The 23,563-nt window shown below is 39.3% G+C and overlaps 1 protein-coding gene across 1 annotated transcript in view; it reads right to left on the reverse strand.

Moving 5' to 3' along the window:
• The window catches only part of LOC124171715 (protein tweety-2), a 124,110-nt gene that overhangs the window by 5,696 nt on the left and 94,851 nt on the right, over positions 1-23,563 (reverse strand). The window contains exons 9-10 of the mRNA XM_046551015.1: positions 22,338-22,612; positions 20,035-20,136 (exon numbers count right to left, since the gene is read on the reverse strand). Coding sequence (XP_046406971.1) covers positions 20,035-20,136; positions 22,338-22,612 — 377 coding nt within the window. The remainder of the gene's footprint in view (positions 1-20,034; positions 20,137-22,337; positions 22,613-23,563) is intronic.

The following is a 23,563-nucleotide window of genomic DNA, read 5'->3' on the forward strand; positions in this document are numbered from 1 at the left end:
GGCTTACAAAGCATATTCATTTTACATCATTAATATTATGTCTAGTAAGTACAGTTATAAAATGGTTACATTATAAATATCTGATGATAAAATATACTCAATGAATATGTAAAAAAAACATAATGGATAATATAACAAGGAATATTGCACAGTTGAACAAAATGCACAAATATACATTAGGAGCAAAAGACAATTCAAAAATAGGATCTCAGATCATGCTCATTCATCAGTAAACAATGATATACTATAATCACACCAAACATAGCATGCAAACAAACAATTACTGAAAAGGGACATTATGTATGAAAGTACAAATACATTTACACACGCACGGGTGATTCTCACTACAGGAGTGACCTATCATTTTTAGACAACCATTAGCTTTTGCCTGCATGAGAGTGATGAAACAGATTGAGTGCCCACAAATGCAACTATTCTTACAGATCAAAAGGTACGAGCCAGAAAATGGCAATGATGAGGTTAAACTAATTTAGCCAATTAGCACTTCTGTAATACCCAGGACGAAAATGATTTTTCAACAAACAGGGCAAAATTATACCTCCATATTTGAAGAAACCCAACCTTAGGCTAACAGTAGAATACACATTTTGTTTGAAGTTTTTTGCAGTTTTTATTATCTATCTGGTAAGTTCCTTACGGGAGACGCTGTGTTGGTAACATTGCCTGCTCAACAAAAAAAGCAGAAAATGCTACCAACCCAAAAGGAACTTACCAGATAAATAGAATACACAAACAGCCAGCATAAATATGTTTTTCATTAGGTAGGAGAGGCTGGATTGCTGCCAACATAATAAATATGAACATGGTACTCGTGAAAACCGAAGGAAAAAATCCTTGAGTAGATGCTACTGAAAACATGCACGCAATTCTTTTAGCAGCTGTGACTCATCACTCATAACCCCTCCTAAAACCCTTCACAAAACCTAACAAATGTTTTATTAAAAATATCCAGCAACAATGAAAGAAAAGGTTCACCTGCCTCCTTTTCAGAATATGTTCCTCACTTTTGTATCTTCCTTAAAACTCTAAGACTGATCAGTTTCACCTCACAAAACGTCCATGATGTGTATAATGCCTAACAATTCCAAAAGATTCCATTAAAGCTAGAAGCAAAAGCATTTTCACTTTGACCTGTGTTGCTGATAAGAAAACTTAAACCAACCATGCTGCATAAACATGAGAGAATCGTCAAAGAATGTTCAGCAATTGTAGCAGATGCCTCAGTGTCAATTGACAAGGGTGTTGGTATCACCCTCCATACAACAGCCACCAGGAGAGGCAGCCATTAAGGGGAGTATCGCTAAGGTATCCCAATAAGAGTAGGGGTTATACCATTGCTTATGTAAGAAAGGAAGATTTTATTCTTTCGCACAGAAAGCAGAAGTCAAAAGAAGGGTGGGCCTGAAAATAATTTTTTTTTTTGGGGATGAAATTCACCCTGCACGGGAAAGTAGCCTACCTATATCAAGGTTAGAGCCTCTCTAAAATTTTGAAATAATGAATGTTATAAACCACTACTGCCTGGGAACAAAAGTTTTACTTTTTGTGAAAATTCAAGCTGAATTTGGAGACAAACATATACTAAGAATAAATCACAGCAACTAAGCCCATTTTGATAATAATCACAGTTGAGTACAACATTCAGCAATAAACTTAGTAAGTGTAGAGTTTATTTAAAGAATTTTATAGTTTCTCAATGTGTGAGAATGATCAACACATTCGGAGAGAAAGCAACCCGCAAACCATGAAAAACACCTCATTGCATGTGGCATCACCTCACATTTTGCACTTTGTATATATTGCAAAAATTTTGGATCTCAAACCCTGGTATATGTAGTCAACTTTCCCACACAGGGCCAATTTGATCCCAAAATATAGTCATTTTCCAGCCCACCCTATTGTCCACTTAGTAAGTCAACTAGTGTTGGGCTGAAAAGGCAAAAAGAGCCTTTTCAGCCCAAAAACAAGCCATTAAAGCTATGTACCATGTCCCTATTTGCACTCCCGGTAAAATCTTCTTTGCTAAATCTAAAATCCTCACCCTCCCTTCTTTATATATCCTTACATGTGCCTGTTTTGTCAAAGCTAACCCTTCCCATTTTCTTCAAAACTCTACCTACCATGATCACCTCACCCGTTCTAGAAATAACATCCATTCCAACCAATATTCCAGCTCTCTCTGCCTAAAAGGTCCCTACCACTCTGCCTCGATCCTATACAATAAAGTTCCCGATGAAATAAAAAATTGCAAATCACCTTCCGAATTCAAAAGGAGACTAAAAAGCCTCCTAGCTGAAAAATGCTATTACAGTATTAATGAATACCTGGAGGATGCATTATAAAGGAAATTTTCTAGATGGCAACTTGAATGCCTATAATTTTCCATACTTTCTGTTAGTATGTTTATAACCCTCTCAGCTCTGTTTCTAATGTTTTGTACATATAGTGAAATGATTATCTTGAGAATTCCCAAGAACCTGGAAAATTTTCAATCATGTATGTATGTTGGTATCTCATATTCAATCATGTATGTATGCTGGTATCTCATATTGACTTTAGCCTTGCAGATGTATAATTTGCCAATGGTGAAATAAATTTATTATTATTATTATTATTATTATTATCTAGACCACTAAATGGATAAAATAGACCTATTCTTCAACTCAACCACGGCTTCATCATCTAATCTTCAACTTCTAACCATCAGCTACTCTTGTTCAAATTATAAAATTGGGGGCATTTCTTCTGCAAGGATTGAATCCTATCTCAGCTCCAGGAGCCAACAGGTTATACTTTCCAAAACTTTTTACACTATTCGTCTTCTGTAGCCAAGAAATGACACCAGGTGTACCCCAGGGCTCAGTCCTCGGTCCAATCCTATCTTCAATTTATAGCAATGAATTGTCAGAAAATTTTCTGTGTGTAGCAGGAGTTGAGCCAATTACATGTGCTAATAACTTTAATGCCATTGTTCTAGCATCATTAGTAAGCAATGTGTAACAAATAGCAGCTTAAGCAGGTACCTGAAATTTTGCTTTTGTCTCCATAATTTTCTTAAACTGAATCTCAAGAATACCGTCTGAAGACTTTTCTCTAATACTTTTAAAATAAAAATAAAGTCAAAGCTTCGATGAATATTGATTATGGGGCTAATATCTCCCAAAAGTAACCACCAGTAAGTTCTTGGGAGTCACGACAAATAAATGTGTGTCAAAACATAAATGTATGTAGGGATGAAGAGCACATTAGTTCTCTCTGCAACCAGCTAAATTCAATCGGCTTTCTCATTCTGAGCATATGGCATACTGCGAGCACCAATACTTTCATTTATATACTATAATGAATTTTACTCCTTAATTACTTATAGATTGTTTATTGTTTCTGGTCTCCTCAACCAATGCAAGTACAATTTTCAAAATCCAGAAATGTCCACCAGTCTCAAATGTTTTCCTCCTTACGATGCTTCTGGCCAACGACTTTTTTAAAAATCACAATTCTTGACTGATCCATAGAGAATTTTAGTTTTTCTTACAGTATAGTCTGAAGGAATATTTCTCAGTTTTCCCACCGAGAGTGTTTTTGGGTCATTAGTCCTAACATTTCGAATAGAGATGTGCGAATAGTATCCGCGAATACTCGAATACCTCGAATACAAGAAAGTATTCGATATTCGAGGTTTCGAATAGTTATGCGAAAAGTACCGCCTCGAATACCTCGAATACTTTGAATTTCGCGTCATACACTGTCGCACACACGTCGTTGTTAGTTGACTCGGAAAAATGTAGAGAACTGTAGTCATTTAGTGCTCGCAGCGCCGTTTTACTCAAGTTGACGAATTACATCAAATTCGTGGATTTTAGCGGCGAAAAGAGTTCGTCGAGGGGAACCGAAAACGGTCGGGTGAAAAAATCCGAAAATCCCCGATTCCCCCCACCAGGACTCAGTGCCGTGGGATAGCAACCTTAGGGCATTTCCCACGATCCGCTATCCCCCTCCATTCAGCTCTCGCCTCACCCACTCTGACGCTTTCCTCTTCTCCGAAATCAAACAAAAGGTCCCAGCTCGCGCAGGGATCGCATTACGAAGACCCCTGCTTCGAAAAAAATATCGAGTTACGAGAACAATAAAAACGTGTTTCACGCCCTCCCCCCTTTTCTCACCCACTGACCTTTTTCTGGCTACCTGCTTCGAAGTTCCCCATTTCTGGATGTCAACTGCTGTGTGAGTACCGTGGGATACTTACATTAGCGCATTTCCCAAGATCCGGTATCCCTCTCCATTCAGCACTATCCCCCCCCTCTGAGGCTTTCCTCTTCTTCGAAATAAAAAAAAGGTCACAGCTCGCGCAGGGATCATATTACGAAGACCTTAGCTTCGAAGAAATACCAAGTTACACGAGAACAATAGAAACGTGTTTCGGGCCCTCCCTTTTCTCCCCCACTGACCTTTTTTTTCCCTAACAGCTTCGAAGTTCCCCATTTCTGTGGAGGTCAACCGCTGCATGAGTCATCTATTAGCACAAAAGGTGTCTAAGAATGACTTTCGTCAATTGATGTCACACCTTTATTGAATATAAATATTAGTAATGTGCGCGTAATTTCAAAAAGAATAAGACCAAACACGACGTATTTCTGAGTTTATTTAATCATTTTACGCAAAGAAATAAATGTCAAAATACGATGGAGACTAAGCATTCTAGCGAAACTCGATATGAGCAGCTGAGCTTCTCGGAAGTTGATGCGGTATTTTTTTACGAAAACATATATCAAGTTACAATTTATGAGTGGTGCTATAAATCTTTATTGTTACAGTCCCAGACAAAGGGATATTTTCTCAGAATATTTGGTTTCTCCCTGATAGCAATTCCAATTCATCTTCTTATCTCGTGAGAACTCTCAAAGATGGACTGAAAATAATTGAAGAAAATCCGGTGGAAAAGAGCTTGTATTTTGCAAAATGCCTCAGATTGTCAGCTAGCACTTGGCAGCAGGAGTGGGGGTAAAGCGATGTTAGTTGAATTAATTATACACCAAATTGTTTCCATAAAATTAAAATATTCATTAATCAGCTAAATTCCTGTTTGAATCATTTAAAGGAAATCAAAATTACTCCCCAAAATCTTGTGTTGCCTGCTGCATAGGCAACCGAGTCAAACATTCCAGTATTCATCATTGAGTATTCGAGGTATTCGAAATTCGAGGTATTCGAGTATTCGAGCAATGATTTAATATTCGAATTCGATATTCGAATTCGAGAAATCTGCTATTCGACCCATCTCTAATTTCGAAGGCTGAGTCTGCCATTATCATCAGGATAATTTTCTGGGGCCAAATTCTTCACGGTATAGTGTTAATTTTAATTAAAATAATATCATTTCATATATTATAAGAAACATAATACGGACAAGAATTCAGACTGTTCCTTACGTTTTTATCTACCTATGTTATGAATATGTTAAGATAATGTAATAGATATCATAACATGACTAATGATGTAAGTAAAATGAATTTAAAACAAGGGCATATACTGAATCAGAGTACACATAATGCTATTGCACCCAAATCCATAGGCTGAATGAAACACATTTAACAGAACACCTGACATTAATCATGCACACTGGAATAACAAATATGTGTACTCATCTTGGAGTTTTTTCAATCAATATGCAATTATAGGCACAATAGCCAACATATTTTGTGATCAACAGAGCAGAAAGTTTCATTGCCAAGCATAGTGCTCAGCAGACCAAAGTTTCCAACTCCTTGAACAAATCTCCAAATACAAATGAGGAAATCAAAATATAAAAGTGCAATCATGCGATTACACTGGAACCCTGATAAGAAGTTATGTCCTCAAGGGAATGAGGGTTCAAAACTTCTTACTCTGGGAAAGCAGCTTAATTTTTTCGTATATTCACTTTTAGACTGAATATTTGGAAATAATAGCAAATGAATTTCATTAAAAAAAAGCAGTTAATTCAGTTAATGTTGAGAGGGAAAGAAGGAATCCCAACGGTCTCCACCTAATGCCACTTTCATTTGATAGAACCCTTAATCTAATGGGGAAACTACTGCACCTACTACAGAGCCAGAATAACCTTTTGATCAACCCCTCATTAAGTGTGGATTCAAATGCCCATGTGGTTCTTCTCTTTGAGCGAGCGACACTGCATTTGCCTCCTCTGAACACCATGCCTCAAGTATGCCATAGGCATCCGAATTTTTCATCAACAATTCCTCTCTCTTCAGCTTCCATATGCATACATAATTACTTTTAGTGAGACATATCTGCCTGCTTTCGTTCTGTGCCTCTTTGATGTCTGTGTTTGTGGGCTCATATTTTTTAGAACATTTTTTCCAGCCGATGTCAGTAAAGAAACGCTTCCTCTAGGAGCAGTGTCTGGTGGATGCTAATGAAACTCATATACCCTTACACTCAAGCTCTGATTTATGTGCTTTCATAGCAATTGTGTGTTCTGAGTGTGGATTCTGAATGCTTTCCTCTGTGATTCATTATCATTTGCTTTCCTGCCTCATCATTTCCTTTCTCTTTCACTGTGGCAATTATAATGAAGGCATTGTGCATCCAGGCATTTTCACTCAATGCTTCGCTCGGGATCTTGAACACCTGTCAGCATCAGCTATCTTATTTACTATGTTCGAAGCTTGGGGCTGGGGTTATTTCATCCATACATTTGTTTGTTGAATATGCCTAAGTTTACCAAAGAATGCAGAGTGCTCAGATGCCACTTCGGAGGTTTCTATTGGATACTCCAAGGATTCTAGTTCTCAAGAGGATCTCATTTTCTGTGACTTTTCAAGAACATAATTGGGAAGAGATCGATAGTGCTGACTACCTTTCGTGTGTGATGCGTCAGGGAGGTGCAGTTGAGGGTGTTTCTTCCCAGGAAATATTTGAATTAAATGTTCTCCGCACTTAAGTTACCGAAAATTCTTACAAAACGTTTGCATACCATTGAAAATGGTTGCCAGTTCTGTAAGAATTACGGTGCCACAATTTCAATTTGTCAAGTTTTTCTGGGGGAGACATGAGCCTTACTGGGCGTTTGCTCTGCTGGGACACCTGGCTAGCTATAGCCTCAAGAATTTGTAATCCAGCATTAGCGGGTAGTGCCTCTAACTCCGAGAGAGTGACTGAGGTGACTGAGGAGGACTCTCACAAAACAGGTGCATGTAAGGGGTAAATCTGAGGTGTGGTGGACCCAAAAACCTACATGATGAACAATTGAATCACTCTCTTTTTCTTTCATTTGGTTCCAATTATTTGAAGCACAGTTCACAGACGTGTGACAGCATTAATACGAAGAGGAAACTTCAAGAAAAAGAGTCTTTAACCCCTGAACATTGAAAAGGTTTAGTCACAGTTGCGCATCCTATACATCAGGTACAGCATCAGGGTCTTAATAGAAGACTCTACACCAAATGACATATGCAGAAGAAAACAAGATAACTGCACCACTCACAAGGAACAAGAGAATAAAATAAGATTATGGTGAGTAAACCTGAGAAAGGTAATGAGTGTGAAAAGAGAAGACATCTGCTGGAACCACTGAGAAATGGAACAATGACAGGAACTACACACGAGGAACACTACTGTGTTTTTTTTTTAAAGAGAAGATACCATAATGTTTAAAGAAAATAGCATGAATTATCTGATAGAAAAACCAAATGCAGAAAAAAAACCATGAAGCATTCACCCCAAAATCTTTTGCACAACGGGCAATCCAGACAATGATATGTATGACATTTCACATGCAAACCACACACAAACATAAGGAATCTTGAGGAATTCACTGCTACTTTTACTGTGGATAGTTAGAACATTCTTTGTGATTGCGACAGCTGAGAAATTAATGATTCAAAGCAATGATCATATTTTATGAAGAAAAATGAGGTATCCTTTGCCGTACCTAAAGACATAAATTTACAAGATAACTAGCTTAAACAATTACACAGTTATTTTCAATGTTTAGAGAATTAAACATCTTCCAAGGAAAGCTGTCAACCTATTCCACTGATTTTTTTCATTGTCCACCGGCATTTAATTTGGTAAGTAGTCATTCCGCATCGCTTCTGCTAGCTCTTTCCACGGCAGAGCAGGATAATGTTGCTAAGGCAAATACAACCACTGCACAGTGAAAACAAGAAAATATTAAGCACTCTCTAACTGCGAATAGAAAGAATGGATGCGACAGAGACGGGAGCAGAAGGGAATGCCACTTGAAATGAAACAAAGCAAAGTCTCCGATCACGTTGCATGAACGGCAAACGCAAAGAAGTGCTCACGCAGCCAGAGCAAGAGAGAGGGCAGGCAGTCAGGCATGTCAGCAAACGTCGGCCAATGCAGTCATGCAAGGAGGAAGGAGGGGAGAGGAGTGGGCGTAGGGGCCGTTGCGTGAGGGAGGGAAGCAGCACGCAAAGGGCCCCAATCAATAATCCATACGACCCTTGACTCCGGCGACGAGAAGACGACGAGAGGGAGGCCGAGGAGGTGGGGTGGGGCAGGAAAGGGTCCCGATCGTCCACCTGCAGGTAGGCTCGCCTCCTCCCGAGAGCAGATCCCCAGAAGCACCAAGAGAAGAGCAGGGGGGCTCACGTTAGACAACAAACACACGCACATTACTCACTCACTCCCTCGCCACTGCGCACAAACAAACACACCCACAACCAGAGCAATAGTCACTCCTAAATTTCAATCGAATGTCGACACACAACTGAAAGAATTCACTCATGAGAGAGAGGTAAGAAAACACAACAACACCACAACTAGACAGGGGCATACGCAATGGTTCAAACAGAAAGAAGTGAGGATGAGCCAGAACTGTCGCTCATGCACGAAAATCACATGTCAGCAATTACACCAAGCGTCTGACTGGAGCTAGCAAAATTTTTGACCTCCAATTCTGTTGCTACAATTAACACTGGTGATAAATCACAACCAAATAAAAATCTAACGCACAAATCTGTCCTGAAGTAACGATTGCTACATGGGCAACATCAGAATGATATTAATCTCAAGGTGGACTGCAGTGTTTCCCGACCTATTGATGGAAAAGGCAGGCACACAGAGGTGAAAAATGACAGCAAGCCCACACGATTCTTATCTTTTCTCATGCCAACTTCCATTGAGGAGAGTAGTGGTGCTACAATGCTTTTGCACATCCTCGCATACCACCCTGCAAGCCATCTCCATAGGCATTTGATAGGGGGGTGATAGGACACTAGCCATTACCAAAATAAAAGAAGGTACGCATTGGAGACACTTCACTACAGAGTCCCCGCAAACAGTATTTTTTTAAGACCATTATTGTACAGGGGAAAATAAAATTCCTATAGCTACATTAATTCTTTTTATATGCCATAGTAGTTTACAGATGCATCTCTCTGTTCCAAATGGAAGGGATGTTTGAGATTCCATGTTTAGTGTGGTTCTATTTATGTTGGACAGACCAAACAGAAGATTGAGACCAGGCTAAAAGAGCATTTAAATGGAGCTTACAGTGAGACAATCACAGACTTCACCTATCGTCAATCCTTTCCTGTCAGGACCAGGGCACGAGATCCTCCTGGATGAGGCCAACGTATTTGGATGAACATCTGCTTATTGTCCACGGCTATTTAGGGGGGCAGTCGAAATATTCAAATGGGCTTTAAATTTAAACGGATAATTTTTATCACTTACGCAATGTGCAGAGAAGCCCAAAGTATGGGTGTGGCAACCAGTCCTTAACACATTTTCAGTTTTCTTTTCAGATTTTTTTTCATTGTGTTCTATTTTTCAAATCCACGATCAGAGTGGTTAGAATTCCATCCAGATAAAAACAGTTACATACCATTCATTCTCTCAACAATATCCCCAGCAAGAGGAACAAAACTTTGAGAATTTGCAGTTTATTCCATGCAACAGTTCACCTGAAAATGCTCTTGCTACTACGCCTATAGTTGATCAAAACATCTCTCTTACTGTATTGTTTCTGCGATGATGAAAAAATAGTGTGATTCTGCATTGATGCTCTCTGTGTTGCTCTGAAAGATATATCTGTCCTTAATTGCTCAAGCGATCTCTAGCAGTGCCCAGCCTAAATTGTGTAAACACCGTGTAATGTATGTCTCTGTTTGGCTGTAGCTGCTTTTGACAAATTGTGCAGCTTTCCCTTGAAGAGATTGTGGCATAGCTACGAGTATATTCAAATAATCGTTGAAGAGCTTAAATGGCAATTGACGTCTTTGCTATGGTGTCCTCAGCTCCAGAGTAGGGCAAAGGGCAATTTGGTAGCCAGTAGAGTATGTGATCCACAGAGTTTTTCAAAGAACTAGTTGGATCAGAAGAATGTTTTGAAAACAATGAAGTACCAGCTGCTTATACATTTGCATCCAATTTGAGGCATTAATTTGAACTGTTCACATCAATTTATCAAGTAAAAAATGTTTAAGCAATTTAATAGATATTGCTTATATCCCATTCCATCCCATTGAACAAATTTATAGTGTTTGCATTAAGTACTTTATAATTCTGCTCTCACGTTTCAAAGCCATATATTCATTCATTACTTAAAGAGTACTGGCTTGTTTGAGGAATACCATTCATTCGCAGTGTCCTCCCAACCCCACCACTAGAGCCAGCTCAGATGGTCACGACATGTTTGGGCATCCACACTCAGATGGATAGGCACTCGGAAACAAGTGAATGCCTCATGCACATCACAAAACATAAATTTCAACATGACAGTATACTTCACCACAACATATCTGGAAACATTGTCAACCCTAGATGAGAGACGCTTGCAAGAAATCATTCTCAAGTCAAACAAGCTACTTTTCTCCACCAAAGTACATAAGCATATATCTCAAAAGGCCTCCTCAAAAGATATTCAGTTGCTCTAATCATACCATATGAGGTATGGAGCACTAAGTAATCAACCCAGGAATAAATGGCTTCTACACAGATACAACACAATTACATACTTCTGATTGATGATGACTACCTATGTGATGAATTAAGTTAAAAGTCTAAAGCATAAGTAGATTTGAAATTTCTTAAAATTGAGTAAAGGCAATGAGACACTTTTTCAAAACCAGAATACTTTCCACTACAGGGTGTAAAGTCATGCACACTGTAATGGCACCATTGAAATTTTTAAAACTTTATTTTTTGGCTTATGACATGCAAATAACATGGAAATTATCATCATAAGCAGAAATCGATTGCTGCAATAAAAATTTCACTGCTGTCTCTTCTCAACTGTGAAAGTTTAAACTTCAAGTAATGTCTCAGTAACTGTTATCTCAATTATAATAGTTCAAACAAGCAAATAAGGACATCCTAGCATACTTCTTTGGTCCCAAACTTTGAAGTGAAATGCCTGTGTTACCGTCAAGTTGAATTTCATGGTTGATTGTTTCATACAAAGATGGTGCAGTGACACCACTTAATGAAGTTTGATTCATGTTGCTGTCGACATTATGGATGTAATTATGTATCGAGAAGACAACAAAAAGACTGAAGCAGCATTGAAATTATGCCAAATAAATAATCGAAAACTAGACATCACAATAGGTTACGTGACTTGCATTTAAATATATAGAGAGTTGCATGCAAGATATTTCATCACCCGAACCATGCTAAGATTAAGTTTGCTGAACTTCCTCATCCCAGTATTCTTGAAGATAGGATCTGGCTAAAACACATCTAACCTTTGACTGGAGAGGTGGACTAGCAAATTTGAAAGCAGATATTCTAGGACATATCAAATCACTGCGAAGGAGCCCTCAAAGCAATAATTGACAGAAAAGTGGTGAAACTTATGTCACTGGATACGACACAGGAGGAGAGAACAAGGAGGACAGCAATCTTTTCCATATAGAAAATACTCATTCAAAGTCTTGCAAATTCTATGGAATGTATTCAAGAATTTCAGATACAGTGGGACGTTATTACTGAAAGATGAAGAGAAAACAATGAAGTAATCTTTTTGCAAAGAGCAGAAAATCAAGTTCAACTGTAGGTCCGAAGAAGTCAAAAGAGAATGGAACCTGTGATTACTGCACGAAGAAAGGGCATTGGACGATGCCATACGAGAAGTGGATTGCTGATGGACAGTCAAAGAAGAGTGGTCCTCAGATACACTAATGAAGCAGTGTGAGCCATCATTGAGGATATTTTTCAAGCCAGGATGATCACAATAGAATGGAGGATAGACAAAATTGCATCAAAGCACGTGACAAAGTGTCTGGATCTGTTTATCAAGTTTCAAGAATTCCAAAGTCCCTGCAACATCGGGACTGGATGAAGTTAACATATTGCCATGTGTCAGATCAAGTCAAGTAACAAGGAGTTGTCATAACATCAAACATATTATGGGGAACACATGTAAGAAATATTTCTGGCAGAGCCATGAAGAGCTAAGATTTGTTTAGTGTGTCGTGGGAGGGTCGTCATCAGATTTAAAAGTGGATATGTTGTGAGTGCTTGGTATTCCATGCAGAAAGACTTAATCCATGAACTTAATGAAATACATTGGAAAGCTGCAGGGTTAGTCATAAACAGCTACAAGCAAACACTGAGCACTACACAGCTTTTGCATAAATTAGGCACGGAGCTGCTGGGGACTCAGAGGCTACATGCATTATCCAGAGCCTAAAAATGTTTATAGGTCCCATTGGAACAATAAAATAAGAGAGATAGTTTCCTAGGTATAGACATTCCTTTTCCCCTCAAACATTAACCATTAGAGTGCGGGAATGTTTTTATACGTTTTGCACGCTGACTGTGGCATTTACCCAAAAATTTTATTGCTACCTGGATATCTTGGACTTGGACACTTTCCCTCATAATAAGGATTGCCAAGGGGCTTAACTCTACCAGACCAACCCTTGTGGCAGGGGGTGCCTTCAGCACAGGGGGGTCTTCTCTGCACTGGCTGGCAGCTAAAATCGTGAACTCCTGCAGCCCAAGGGTTAAGGACATATATACGTATGTATGCAAGATGGAACCCAGTGCCTCGTGCAGTGACAAGCACAAATATCTCCAAAGTGCATCTCTTTTTTCTTTTAAAGACTGGTAGGCCAAGATTCTCATTGGGTGGATTGCAAGGTAGTTTTTAGACGTAGATGAAGTGTATGTAGACGTAAATGAAGCCAGAGAAGAAGCTCTAACAGTCAATGGCAAAGGAAGCATTGAAGTGCTATCATTAATTGAAGAAAACACCTTCAAGATGACTCTACTTACACTTGGTATGCTCCAAATATTTTGAGAAACCTGTTCTTTCCATTTTAGCCAACCCAGTTAGGAATATAAATGATATACGTGTTTCCTTCCTCAACAACTAAGTATAGGCTGAGGGTCATTAGATGCGTAGTTTGTAGCAGAAGGCAGAGTGAGAGAGGCAGACCCCTGTACAATAAAGCACCCTTATATTGAGCCAGCTGTTCCCAAGAGGGGTTGAACATTGCCAAAGCAGAAAATTCAACACTGCAGTAGTATTACTAAAAATGGGGACACCAAGATAAATGATGTCCAAGAAAACAGAGATGTTCAATAATGAGTTCATTTGCAGTAAATGAGGAAGCAAGGGCCCAAACATAATTGAAATTTAAAAAGAGACATTAAAATGATACTGAATAAATAAAGTAGAATAACATACACTTAAGTGGTTATTCCATAATTACAGCAATACTTCAGCAAATTCACTTTAAAAGTAAGTTCACTGCTATCCCTTGATTTCATAGATTTAAGTATGTGTCAAAGATTTTTTCCCACAAAATTAGTAAAATTGCAATGAAAATTCCACAAAATTTTAAACTTGGCTGCGAAATCTACCAAATGAGGAGGGCAAAAGCGACCTGGCCCAAGAAAGCCAATACTCCCACTTCTACTTCACAACACTGTCTCAATTCTAGCACTCAACAGAAAAATTGGAAAAATGACAGAATCACTGTAGGTGGATTTAGGGGGGGTGGGGCACGGGAAAAACCCCCCCTCCCAGATACTTAATTCTTTTTTTATTTTAAAAATAAAAATTTTTAAGATAAAAAAAGACAATTTTAATAAGATTATCATTATGTTTGTTTTGTATATCACAGAGCCTCAATCATTTAATTTCATATCAATAACTTTCATATGTGCATGTATAAATAAAGAGAATATTTTGTATAATAATATCGCTATATGTTGTATAGTAAATGTTGTTTTTAATCTCAAATATGAGATGACTGTTTGGCTGTCATCCCCAGAAAAAATTCCTGAATCCGCCCTTGCAGAATTAAAGATACCAGATGAAGACAAGCACCGTTAGCGTGAGTAGCATTGGGCTGAGAGAAATACTGTTTGGAACCAATAGATATGTAGCAGGAGCAAACGCGGAGAGCACGCTTTGGAAATGCAAGGCTAAAGAAAATTGTGACCTCATGGTTGTGAGAACTGGAAGCTCAAAGGAAGTTCAATATACATATTATGATTGCATAACTGAACAGATTTTTCTGGGCTTCCACCGCTTTGCTTGATGTCCGATGACAACAGATTGGCCAGTTATCCCTCCGACATCTTCAGGTCAGAGGAGTTTGATACATATTGTGCTGGTATTTATATGTAGCAGTGGTGGTACAATGTGAGTAGTTGCAATCGCTTCCCACTCAGGTAGGCAGAAGTCATACTTGGGTTTTCAAAGTTTCTTCCAAGGTTGGTAAGCAGGTAGCTGCCCTCATAACAGGTACGCCCCATTGTTTCATGGCATTTTGGCTGAAGTCTTCACAGCTTCTCAGATTAACCTCAGGGAGTAACTTTTTTTGAGCAGTTGGAGTCAATCTTGTGCCCAGTCCTGTCTGAGGAGTGGGACATCCCCAAGGATGGGTGGCAACGACGATTTGCATGCCTGTGAATGACCACCGTCTCTGATGCCAAGGGGTAGGATGCCCACATCTATGTAGATGCAGCTGCACGCTCAAACAGAAACCACACCCAGGGTACAGAAGCCCATGCTTGCAAGATGCTCAGGAGCGTGGCCAACGGTTTGAGTGCAAGTAAACACTGAAGACAGCAGAGGGAGCCACGACGACAAGGAAGAGGGACAGTGACTCACGACAGGAGGCAATGCAGAAGGAAATGAGCAATCACATTAACAGAATTGGGACACCACAGTGCTGAGGTGAAAACGTATAAATGCTGTAGGATGTAAGTTCCACGAGTAAGAATAAGTAGTAAGAAAGTAAGGAATTCCTTCTCTCCCCATAACATTGAACATGATGGGAACCTAATTTATAAATCTCGACTTTTAGTGCTGTGTTTCAGTCAGAAATATTGACCTGACCGTTGAGAAACCTACAGCTGGGTTCCTAACAAAAAACATTGAGACTTCTATAAGTCGTTTCAGTCAATAAAAGCTGGCTAACTGTTTGCAGCTCACCTGAAATGGAAATTCTGGGAGACCGGTTCCATGGTGCAGCCCCTCATGTGGAAAGATAGTGATGAGTATGAACATTGCCAATATGTCTCTATGGGCTAAAACAATCCACTTTTCTAAACCTGTAGGTGACGTGCTCTAGACTGATCAGAAAAGTTCTCTAAATGAGTGTGGCATAACTGAATGGCATGTTTTTCACAGCCCAAAAGTCCTAGATGTGTGTTTCAATGAAAAAGGGAAAAAAAATTAGTAAAGAGTCATTTTTATTCCCATACCACCGAAAACAGGGCTTATACATCAGGGTTATTAACATTTTAACAGTTTAACGTGCACAAACAACCGTGCCCTGGATAGGGGTAACTAACGCAGGTGGAAATTGAACCCACGACCTTCTGTTTGACAGGCAAGGACTTTACCCCACCCCATATTGTACTGCTATTAGTTATCTCAGCACTTGGACCCAACTAAATTTATCTTTTATTATGGGATTTTAAAGTAATATTTGTCAATCACCAACAGAGATTCAACGGAAAGCTGTCAAGAAAGAGTTGAAGTACTTGAGAGCTACATTACATTACAAAATGACTACATATTTCCATAGATGGTGACCTAAAAAGCAAATGTATTCCGTGATGCTGACAAGTAAAAGTACAAAATTGATTCTAAGTCAACGCGAGGTCATGTTATTTTGATGGCAGGCACAGCAGCAGCGTGGAGGAGTAAAAAACAGAGTATTGCAGCCACTAGTACTATGTTAGCTGAGTGCTATTCATTATCTGGAACATTTAAGGCCATGTGGCTAAAATATTTCATGCATAACAGCTTAGTTAATATAAAGAAGTTGACTGAAAGAATTCTAGAGCTTGTTTTAATTTCACCAGAGATTGTATTGATATGATAAAGGGATATTTCATTATAACCCCACACATGAAAATGCTGCAGATTTTCTTACCAAGTGCCTGTCCAACTGCAACACAGATAGGTATTTGAGCTGAGGGCAGTCTCCACTAATGACTCCCCTATGTTTAGTCCCTGAGGTTAAGTTAGTTCATTTGCTAGTTTTCTCTTTTAATGGATGCTTGCTATTGTGATGCATGCATACTATTTGTACACTTTCATTTGTAGCCTTTACTCTTTCATTGGTTTTTAAGGAGAGGTGTTGTGTTATGTTAATTTAGATTCAAAATTCAACTAAAATTATCTATACCTCCACTGCAAAAATGCTTAACAATCGCCCACCGAATCAAATCCGCTCATCTAGTAGCCCAACAATACGAATCTTAGAGCTTCCAAGCTAGGAGAAGAGGAGATGAGCGTTTATGCTCTGGACACTGCCAGCTGAGCGGATTTGTATTATTGGGCTACTAGATGAGCGGATTTGATTCGGTGGGCAATTGTCGAGTGTTTTTGCAGGGAAGGTATCGTTATGGAAAAGAAGTTGTACCCTGTTTTTCGGCTTTTCACTGCCCTCTGCAATGTATTAAATAACATGGACTACAACGAACATCACCCTGTCACCAACTAAAATGGTGCAAGGTCATTTTTTCTCCTCATTATTTTCACCACGGTGCAGCAATCATGTATAAGCGCCCATGATCCACTAAATTACTGCCTGTCAAATGTCTTGCAACTGAGGGACCTCTGCGGATTGTGGTGCTTTATAACTAGTAGTCATTCTCTTAGGTCATGTTTATGGAAAGAATTGAATATATATACTGGCCACACCATTTTTCAATTGGAGTGAAATCGACATCCAGTTTTTATATATTTTTTATGGGAACCCCAAATTATGAATTTATGACCAGGGAGATTATTCCCATTCCATTTAGCAGTTGCTAACTCAAGATACGGAAGACATCAGGGACTGTCACTATCATTGCTAGTCTATTTTCTGAGCACTAGCTAATGCTGGCAGTGGCAAACCATAATCAACAAAGTAACTGCAATGAGTGCACCAGTCTAATGAGAAATGTGATGGTCAAGGAGGCAGCGGCCAACCTACTATGTTGTGGCCCATATGCAAGTGGAACAGCTCATATGAAAATTGATAGAGAGCAAGGTTTGGAACCTCAAATCTCTGCTCAGTTGGCATTATGGCATGGGATATTTCACATTTGGGCTTTAACAACCAAACCCTGCCATCGCATCAAGTTTGATCAAAATCTGCAAAGGGCACCTAGCCCCACTGAGTGTCCCTCATCTAAGACTAAACTCAAGAGCCACATACCCCTTTCTTCATTCATTACCTGGCATGAATCTCTTTCTTCTAATGTCTGTAGAGAAAGGTTCAACTTTGCAACCAGACCTCTCATTCTTCCTCCATGTGGGTGAGGGAGTAGGCTGAAGCTCAGAAAGGGAACCGCAGGATTTGGATACTGAGATACCTCTAAATCATCAGGGTGATATCTAGCGTATTCATTACTATGGCCTATAAGCACTTCCTAAATGGATATATAAGACCAATTCAGTACTCCAGGCATTCTGTGTTACAAATACAAAGCTACAAAATAAAGGAAAGGAGGAAAAGCAGACTCATCTTGTTTTATGGTGCTGCTCAATGCTGCGAAAATCATGGTAGTGCAATTGCCCACTGGTGACATGTGCTACCAGCAAAATGCTTAACGTCATAACTTCCCTAACACTAGGCCTACATGCCTACCAGTGGCGTAGCCAGGAATTTCTTTTAGGGGGAACCAGGAGGAAATTTTTTTTTTAACTGGCAACTAAGTAATTGGTTTTAAACTTATTGTAACACTTATCATAATTGAAAAAACTTCATTTGTTAAAAAAATATTTTGTAAATTCATGATGTTTCAATATTTTGTTTTCTTTTATGAAGGAAAATGATTGCTTCTATATTTTGGGGGGGAAGAGGGGGGTCCAGACCCCCCCAGACCCCTCCTGGCTATGCCACTGATGCCTACAACTTCATACTATGCTTTCTTTGAAATCTGTGTTCACCTACATTTGTAATTAGGCAAAAAATATTCTAAAAATGGGTTGGATGGTGGATGAATTAATAAAAGTGGAAACGTTTGCAGCAAAATTTCACAATTTTTTCTGCTACCTAAAAATTCTAAAGTTTCAAATGGTTCTACCATAAATATGCATAGTCAACCATTCAGTATCATATAATTTAACATATATTTTTTGCTGCTCCGCTCTGAGAACTTGTATGAAATGACGACAAACACCATAAAATTTAAGTTTAAGAATACTCTACCAGCTAAAGAATACTCTACCAATATGGTGCCCTAGCTATAAACAGGTCCATGACCACAGCCTTCAGCTAAAGTAAACAGGATAGAGCCCTCACTAACTCATATTTAACACCATGCATTTACCAAAGAGACCGGCAGGATTTGAATTGTTGATTACCTAAATCATCAGAGTGACATCGAAATATACTCATTATTATAGTGTACAAGCATTTCATTGAGGCATAAATTTATTGAATTAATTCAGCACTTTTGAGCTCATCCTGTCTAACTGGTGGCAATAATTAATTGGACAGCCAATTTTTTCATAAAAAAAACAAAAACATTGGATTCATAAAAAACTTTTCCCAAATTATAACCTAGAAACACTTTCCAGCCTGTAATGGTTATTCAAGAAGCGTGTCTGCGATTCATATCATTTGAAATTCTCTTTAAAGAAGCATCTAAATTAATGTCTATAAGTAATACATACCTTCTACCGTGGCAGCTAAATGTGCCTTTGTATACAATAAAAGTTTTTGTAAAGATCAGTCAGAAATGAAAAAGGCCACAAATCAGTGATGTGATGGAGAATTGGCTGTATTTGACCATGACTGCTTGCCACTCAAGGAACAATATATGTAACAGCATGAAGAAATGCTACGAGTGCTGTTGCTAATTTGGATGATAGCGTGTATGCCTTGAGAGACCATCTGAAAAAATCGAACACAGCTCCAACAGATTTTTCACAGCAAAGGCAAGCAGAACCCTTCAAGGAGCAGACTCGCTACAAGGAAGCAATCTCACAAGGTGGAAGGACAAGCAAAATATCAACTAAAGAACCTACAGGAAACAACTGTGATGCGATAATGTAATCTGGAGCCCCACCACATGTTTTGATGTCTGATGATGATAGTTTTCCCACCAGTATCCTCACGTCTTGCCTGTATTTATAAGTACAACCACAATTTTAAATAATGCTGGCATGGTGGTAGTTGAGGTCATACTAATTAGAACAAGCCCATTGGGCATCAAACTGCACTTCTCACCTGAAGATGCTGGTGGGCAAAAAAGACATCAGACGTTAAAAAAACTGAGTTGAAGTCCAGAAAACAAGACAGCATCAACTATTCACCATGGAAGTCTTTGCAAGAAAGAAAAAACTGTTCACGCAGTGGAGCGAGAGAGAGAGAGAGAGAGAGAGTAGGCAGTTGCCATCAACTGTCTGTGCGCAATAAACTGTACTAGCAAACGCAAAACAATGTCAATGAATGAGACACCATTGAGTAGCGCACTGATTCATACGATCACTAAAATGTGAGGAAAGTCAAAAGTGAATACACAAGGCATCAACCAACAAACTGTCACATGACGTGGTGGGGTACGCAAGCGACTCACCTCTTCCGAATATAGATCCAAGTGTGTGAGTCGACCCACACGAGCACCGTGAAGAAGAATCCAGCCGTGAGGCACGATAGCAGCATGAACGCCAAACCATACCTGCAACAATGGAAGAGGTCATCATGCATTGCCACGCCAACCAACACCTCATAGTAACCAGAAGTAGCAAAGGCAACAGTATGGTTATCACAGCGGGAGAGTAAAATAACACAAAGATAATATTGTACGTGCTTAGGCATCTCCTAGTTGGATATATTAGCACATCAAATTCTTTTCTATCATGCTCTATTCCAGACTCATAGCTTTTGTGTCTCCCACAACTGTTCCCCATTCAATCACAGATTCACATGATGTCCCTATCAATGGTTCATGACTACTACTTATACACCCTATATCTTCCCCATTTCACACATTTTCTACAAAGCAGTGAATCCAACACAAACACAATGAATTTACGTCAACAAAAATACAGAAAAAAAATTTTCTCCTTTCAATCTAAGGCTCACATGGAAATCTCCAGCAGTAAGTAAAATATCATGTAATTTAATGAAAATTTATTTATAAGACTTTTTTTTCAGTAACCATTGTTACTTCAGCAGATGATCAACATCCAAAAAAGATGGTATTTAAAATCTGGAGATTTGGGCGAACTGAATGAAATTTCAAGAGAAGGGCTGAAGGAAATGTGCCGATGAAAAAAAAAACATGTCAACCGTAACACAACATCTTCTGGGCAATACACTCCATGGTATTGTATTCTTTTAATAATTATCTTTCTCGTAAAGGATAATGCCACTTGACTTGGTCACAAAATAACCAACACATGCTTGCTATCTCTCATTATTCATGTTTCAAGCAAGCACCAATGACTAGTCAGCTATAATAATAATCACTAATAAACACATTCAGCAATAGTCGTTCAAGCCCCATCTCTAAATCAATGCTCAGCATTTTTGCCAAATTAAACCTACGTTTCGCACAGCTCAATGAAGTTTCCTGAGAACTTGATATTACGTTGTTAGCTCCCTTAACAGCCTGGCAAAATGTTTCAATAGCTCATTGTGATACACCTTGGTAAATGAAGAGTAGGGTGGTTTTCTATTATTTTTTTATTGCCTAAATCGAAAAATTATTACTCCTGGAGTACGTATTTCATGCTCTTAGATTTTCGAATGACGATGTCTATTTTTCGCAATTAAACGAAAAGTGAAAATTTTCAAGCGCGCAAAAACACGACAGCTAAGTAGGAATGATGGGAATGTGTGACGTATTTCTGGTTCCCGCTGCCGCCATGTGAGGTGACCTTGAGGCGAGGCTTGAGCGATGATACGACGCAGGCTGCTGGCAGGTAGCAGAGTACCCTGCTAGCAGGTAGCACTTGGCTTAAATAAGGATTATTAATACCTTGTCAAACGAAGGAAACTTTCCGACCATAGGCAGTTCTAATAGGTGATTATTAAGAGATGTTTTCCTGAGCTCTGTGCCTCATGCATGCATTGGTAATCTCAGACGACGTAAAACTCCTATCCTCTCATGCAGAAACTAGGTCCCTGTGACGTCACGTGGAGTGGCATTGCATGGGCGCCAATCTGGCCTTTTTCAAATGAGGTTAAAATTGATCATTGTCATTTGTTTAAACTGGGATTTCTAAAACCAAATAATTTGTATATTATGAAAACCCTAATGGTGGGTAACGAATGGCAATCAATTCATTTAGTTTTCTTTGATGAAGGAAACTACCCTGTTCTCTTATTATCCAATTAGGTACCTACTTCTCAAGCCACTTGCAGCAAAAAACAAATGATGATCTTGACCCTTTCCCTGATAAGGAGACGATGCCATGTGCTCCTGTCACCTCATCTCACTTACTCATCTCCTCTTTGCCTTTGCATGCATGGTTCATTAAAGTTTACCTTAAAGAGAGTAATTCTTCCTGCAATGTACACTTCTCCCGGAACGGCTTAATGAACCAAAACTGTAATGACAGCAAAAGCTCTTGAAAAGTACACTACAATGTTCTCATGATTATATTTTAAATGTAAAAGAGAATGGCTGAATAAAGGTATAGTGTATTTTTCTGACATAATTTACCTTCCATCTACTACACTCTTTGAATAAACAGCAGTCTTGCGTTTGAGTGAAGGAGCCCATTCCCACACCAAATCCCTCGTTCGTTACCCCAAGCCGCTGACTTGATGCCACCAAGTATATAGTACAATGAAACACATGTCGAGAGGACCATTTCATTGGAGTTGGCAAAGTCACGCAAAAGCACAAAATTCAAGAGAGGATTCACTCACAGTCCGAGGTCGCAGATGGACTTGGCCGCGTGCACGTAGTGGCGGTGGAGGTTTCGGCAGTCGAGCAGCGGCGGGAGCATGTTGGCGAGGCGACGCGAGCGGTCCAGGGCAGACGTCAGAGCCTCCAGCCGTTTCGCTACGTCGCCCGGTGCCATACGGCTCGCTAGCGCCACCAACTCCTCCACGGCCAAGAGGGAGCGCTGCGCATCACGCAAGCGAGGCGTCAGCGGACTCGCTCGGCCACCAGAAGACAGAAGTGTTGCCGTGGGCACTGGCTGCAAAGCACAAATATCAAAATTACCAGAGCAAGGAAGGTGGAATACATTACTATTGATTCATTCTCTCCAAAATGGCTGCAGAGCAGTACCTAGGTGGACAAATAGTCGGCTATCGCACAGGCAAACGGATTCACAGCATGTTTCCAGGAAAGAACATGGCAGGGGCAAGCCTTCATATACCTATTATCATGATGAGGCCATAAAAATTCATACTTCTCAAATCTAATGGGAGCTTTGCGGCACATTTCCAAACACAAATGCTGGTGAGACTAATTCTCCTGTAGAATCGTGTCCTTTAAGGATTATTACTGAAAAAAATTTGGGAAGTTTTATTCTCATTTTTGTTTTGCTTATAGGAAATTAAAAATTTTTCTCTAGGGATTAGATTCCTATAATTTTTAAATTGGCAAAAATAACGTATTAGGCACTGAAAGTTGTTTTCTTCAGTGGTCATAAAGACATAACTGACAAAAAGCTGGGATGGATTATTTTATACATGCTTAGAAAAATAAGAGTAAAGACATCACACGGCCTAGACGTAGGGAACCGGCCCCCTTTATTCTGAATGTGATGGATTTGTACACCGCTGGCTTAGTGTAGGATGAGCTCTCCTTATCAATCCAACTCTCAGGATGACTAAGTGAGCGTTGATAAACGCGTAGTTGAAAGCAGGATTTGATTATTTGCAGATTAAGTTATTGTGGACCAAAAGTTAATGGTAGGAATGGTGACAAAGAAAGCCTTGAAGCCATTTACATGCTAGGGCATCAGTTATCTCGAGTTCCATTCGGATGCATAATGACCATAGCTTGTAACTGGAGCAGTCCTAATTAAACATAATCCATGGAACAGATGGAATGAAAGCAACCAAGAACAATTACACTTTGGAAATTACCTCCCTAGATGTCAAGACAAAATAACATCCATAAATAGATGTGAGTAATCAAT

The sequence above is a fragment of the Ischnura elegans genome, chromosome 1 (genome assembly GCF_921293095.1).
Source record: "Ischnura elegans chromosome 1, ioIscEleg1.1, whole genome shotgun sequence".
NCBI classification, from domain to species: Eukaryota; Metazoa; Arthropoda; class Insecta; order Odonata; family Coenagrionidae; genus Ischnura; species Ischnura elegans.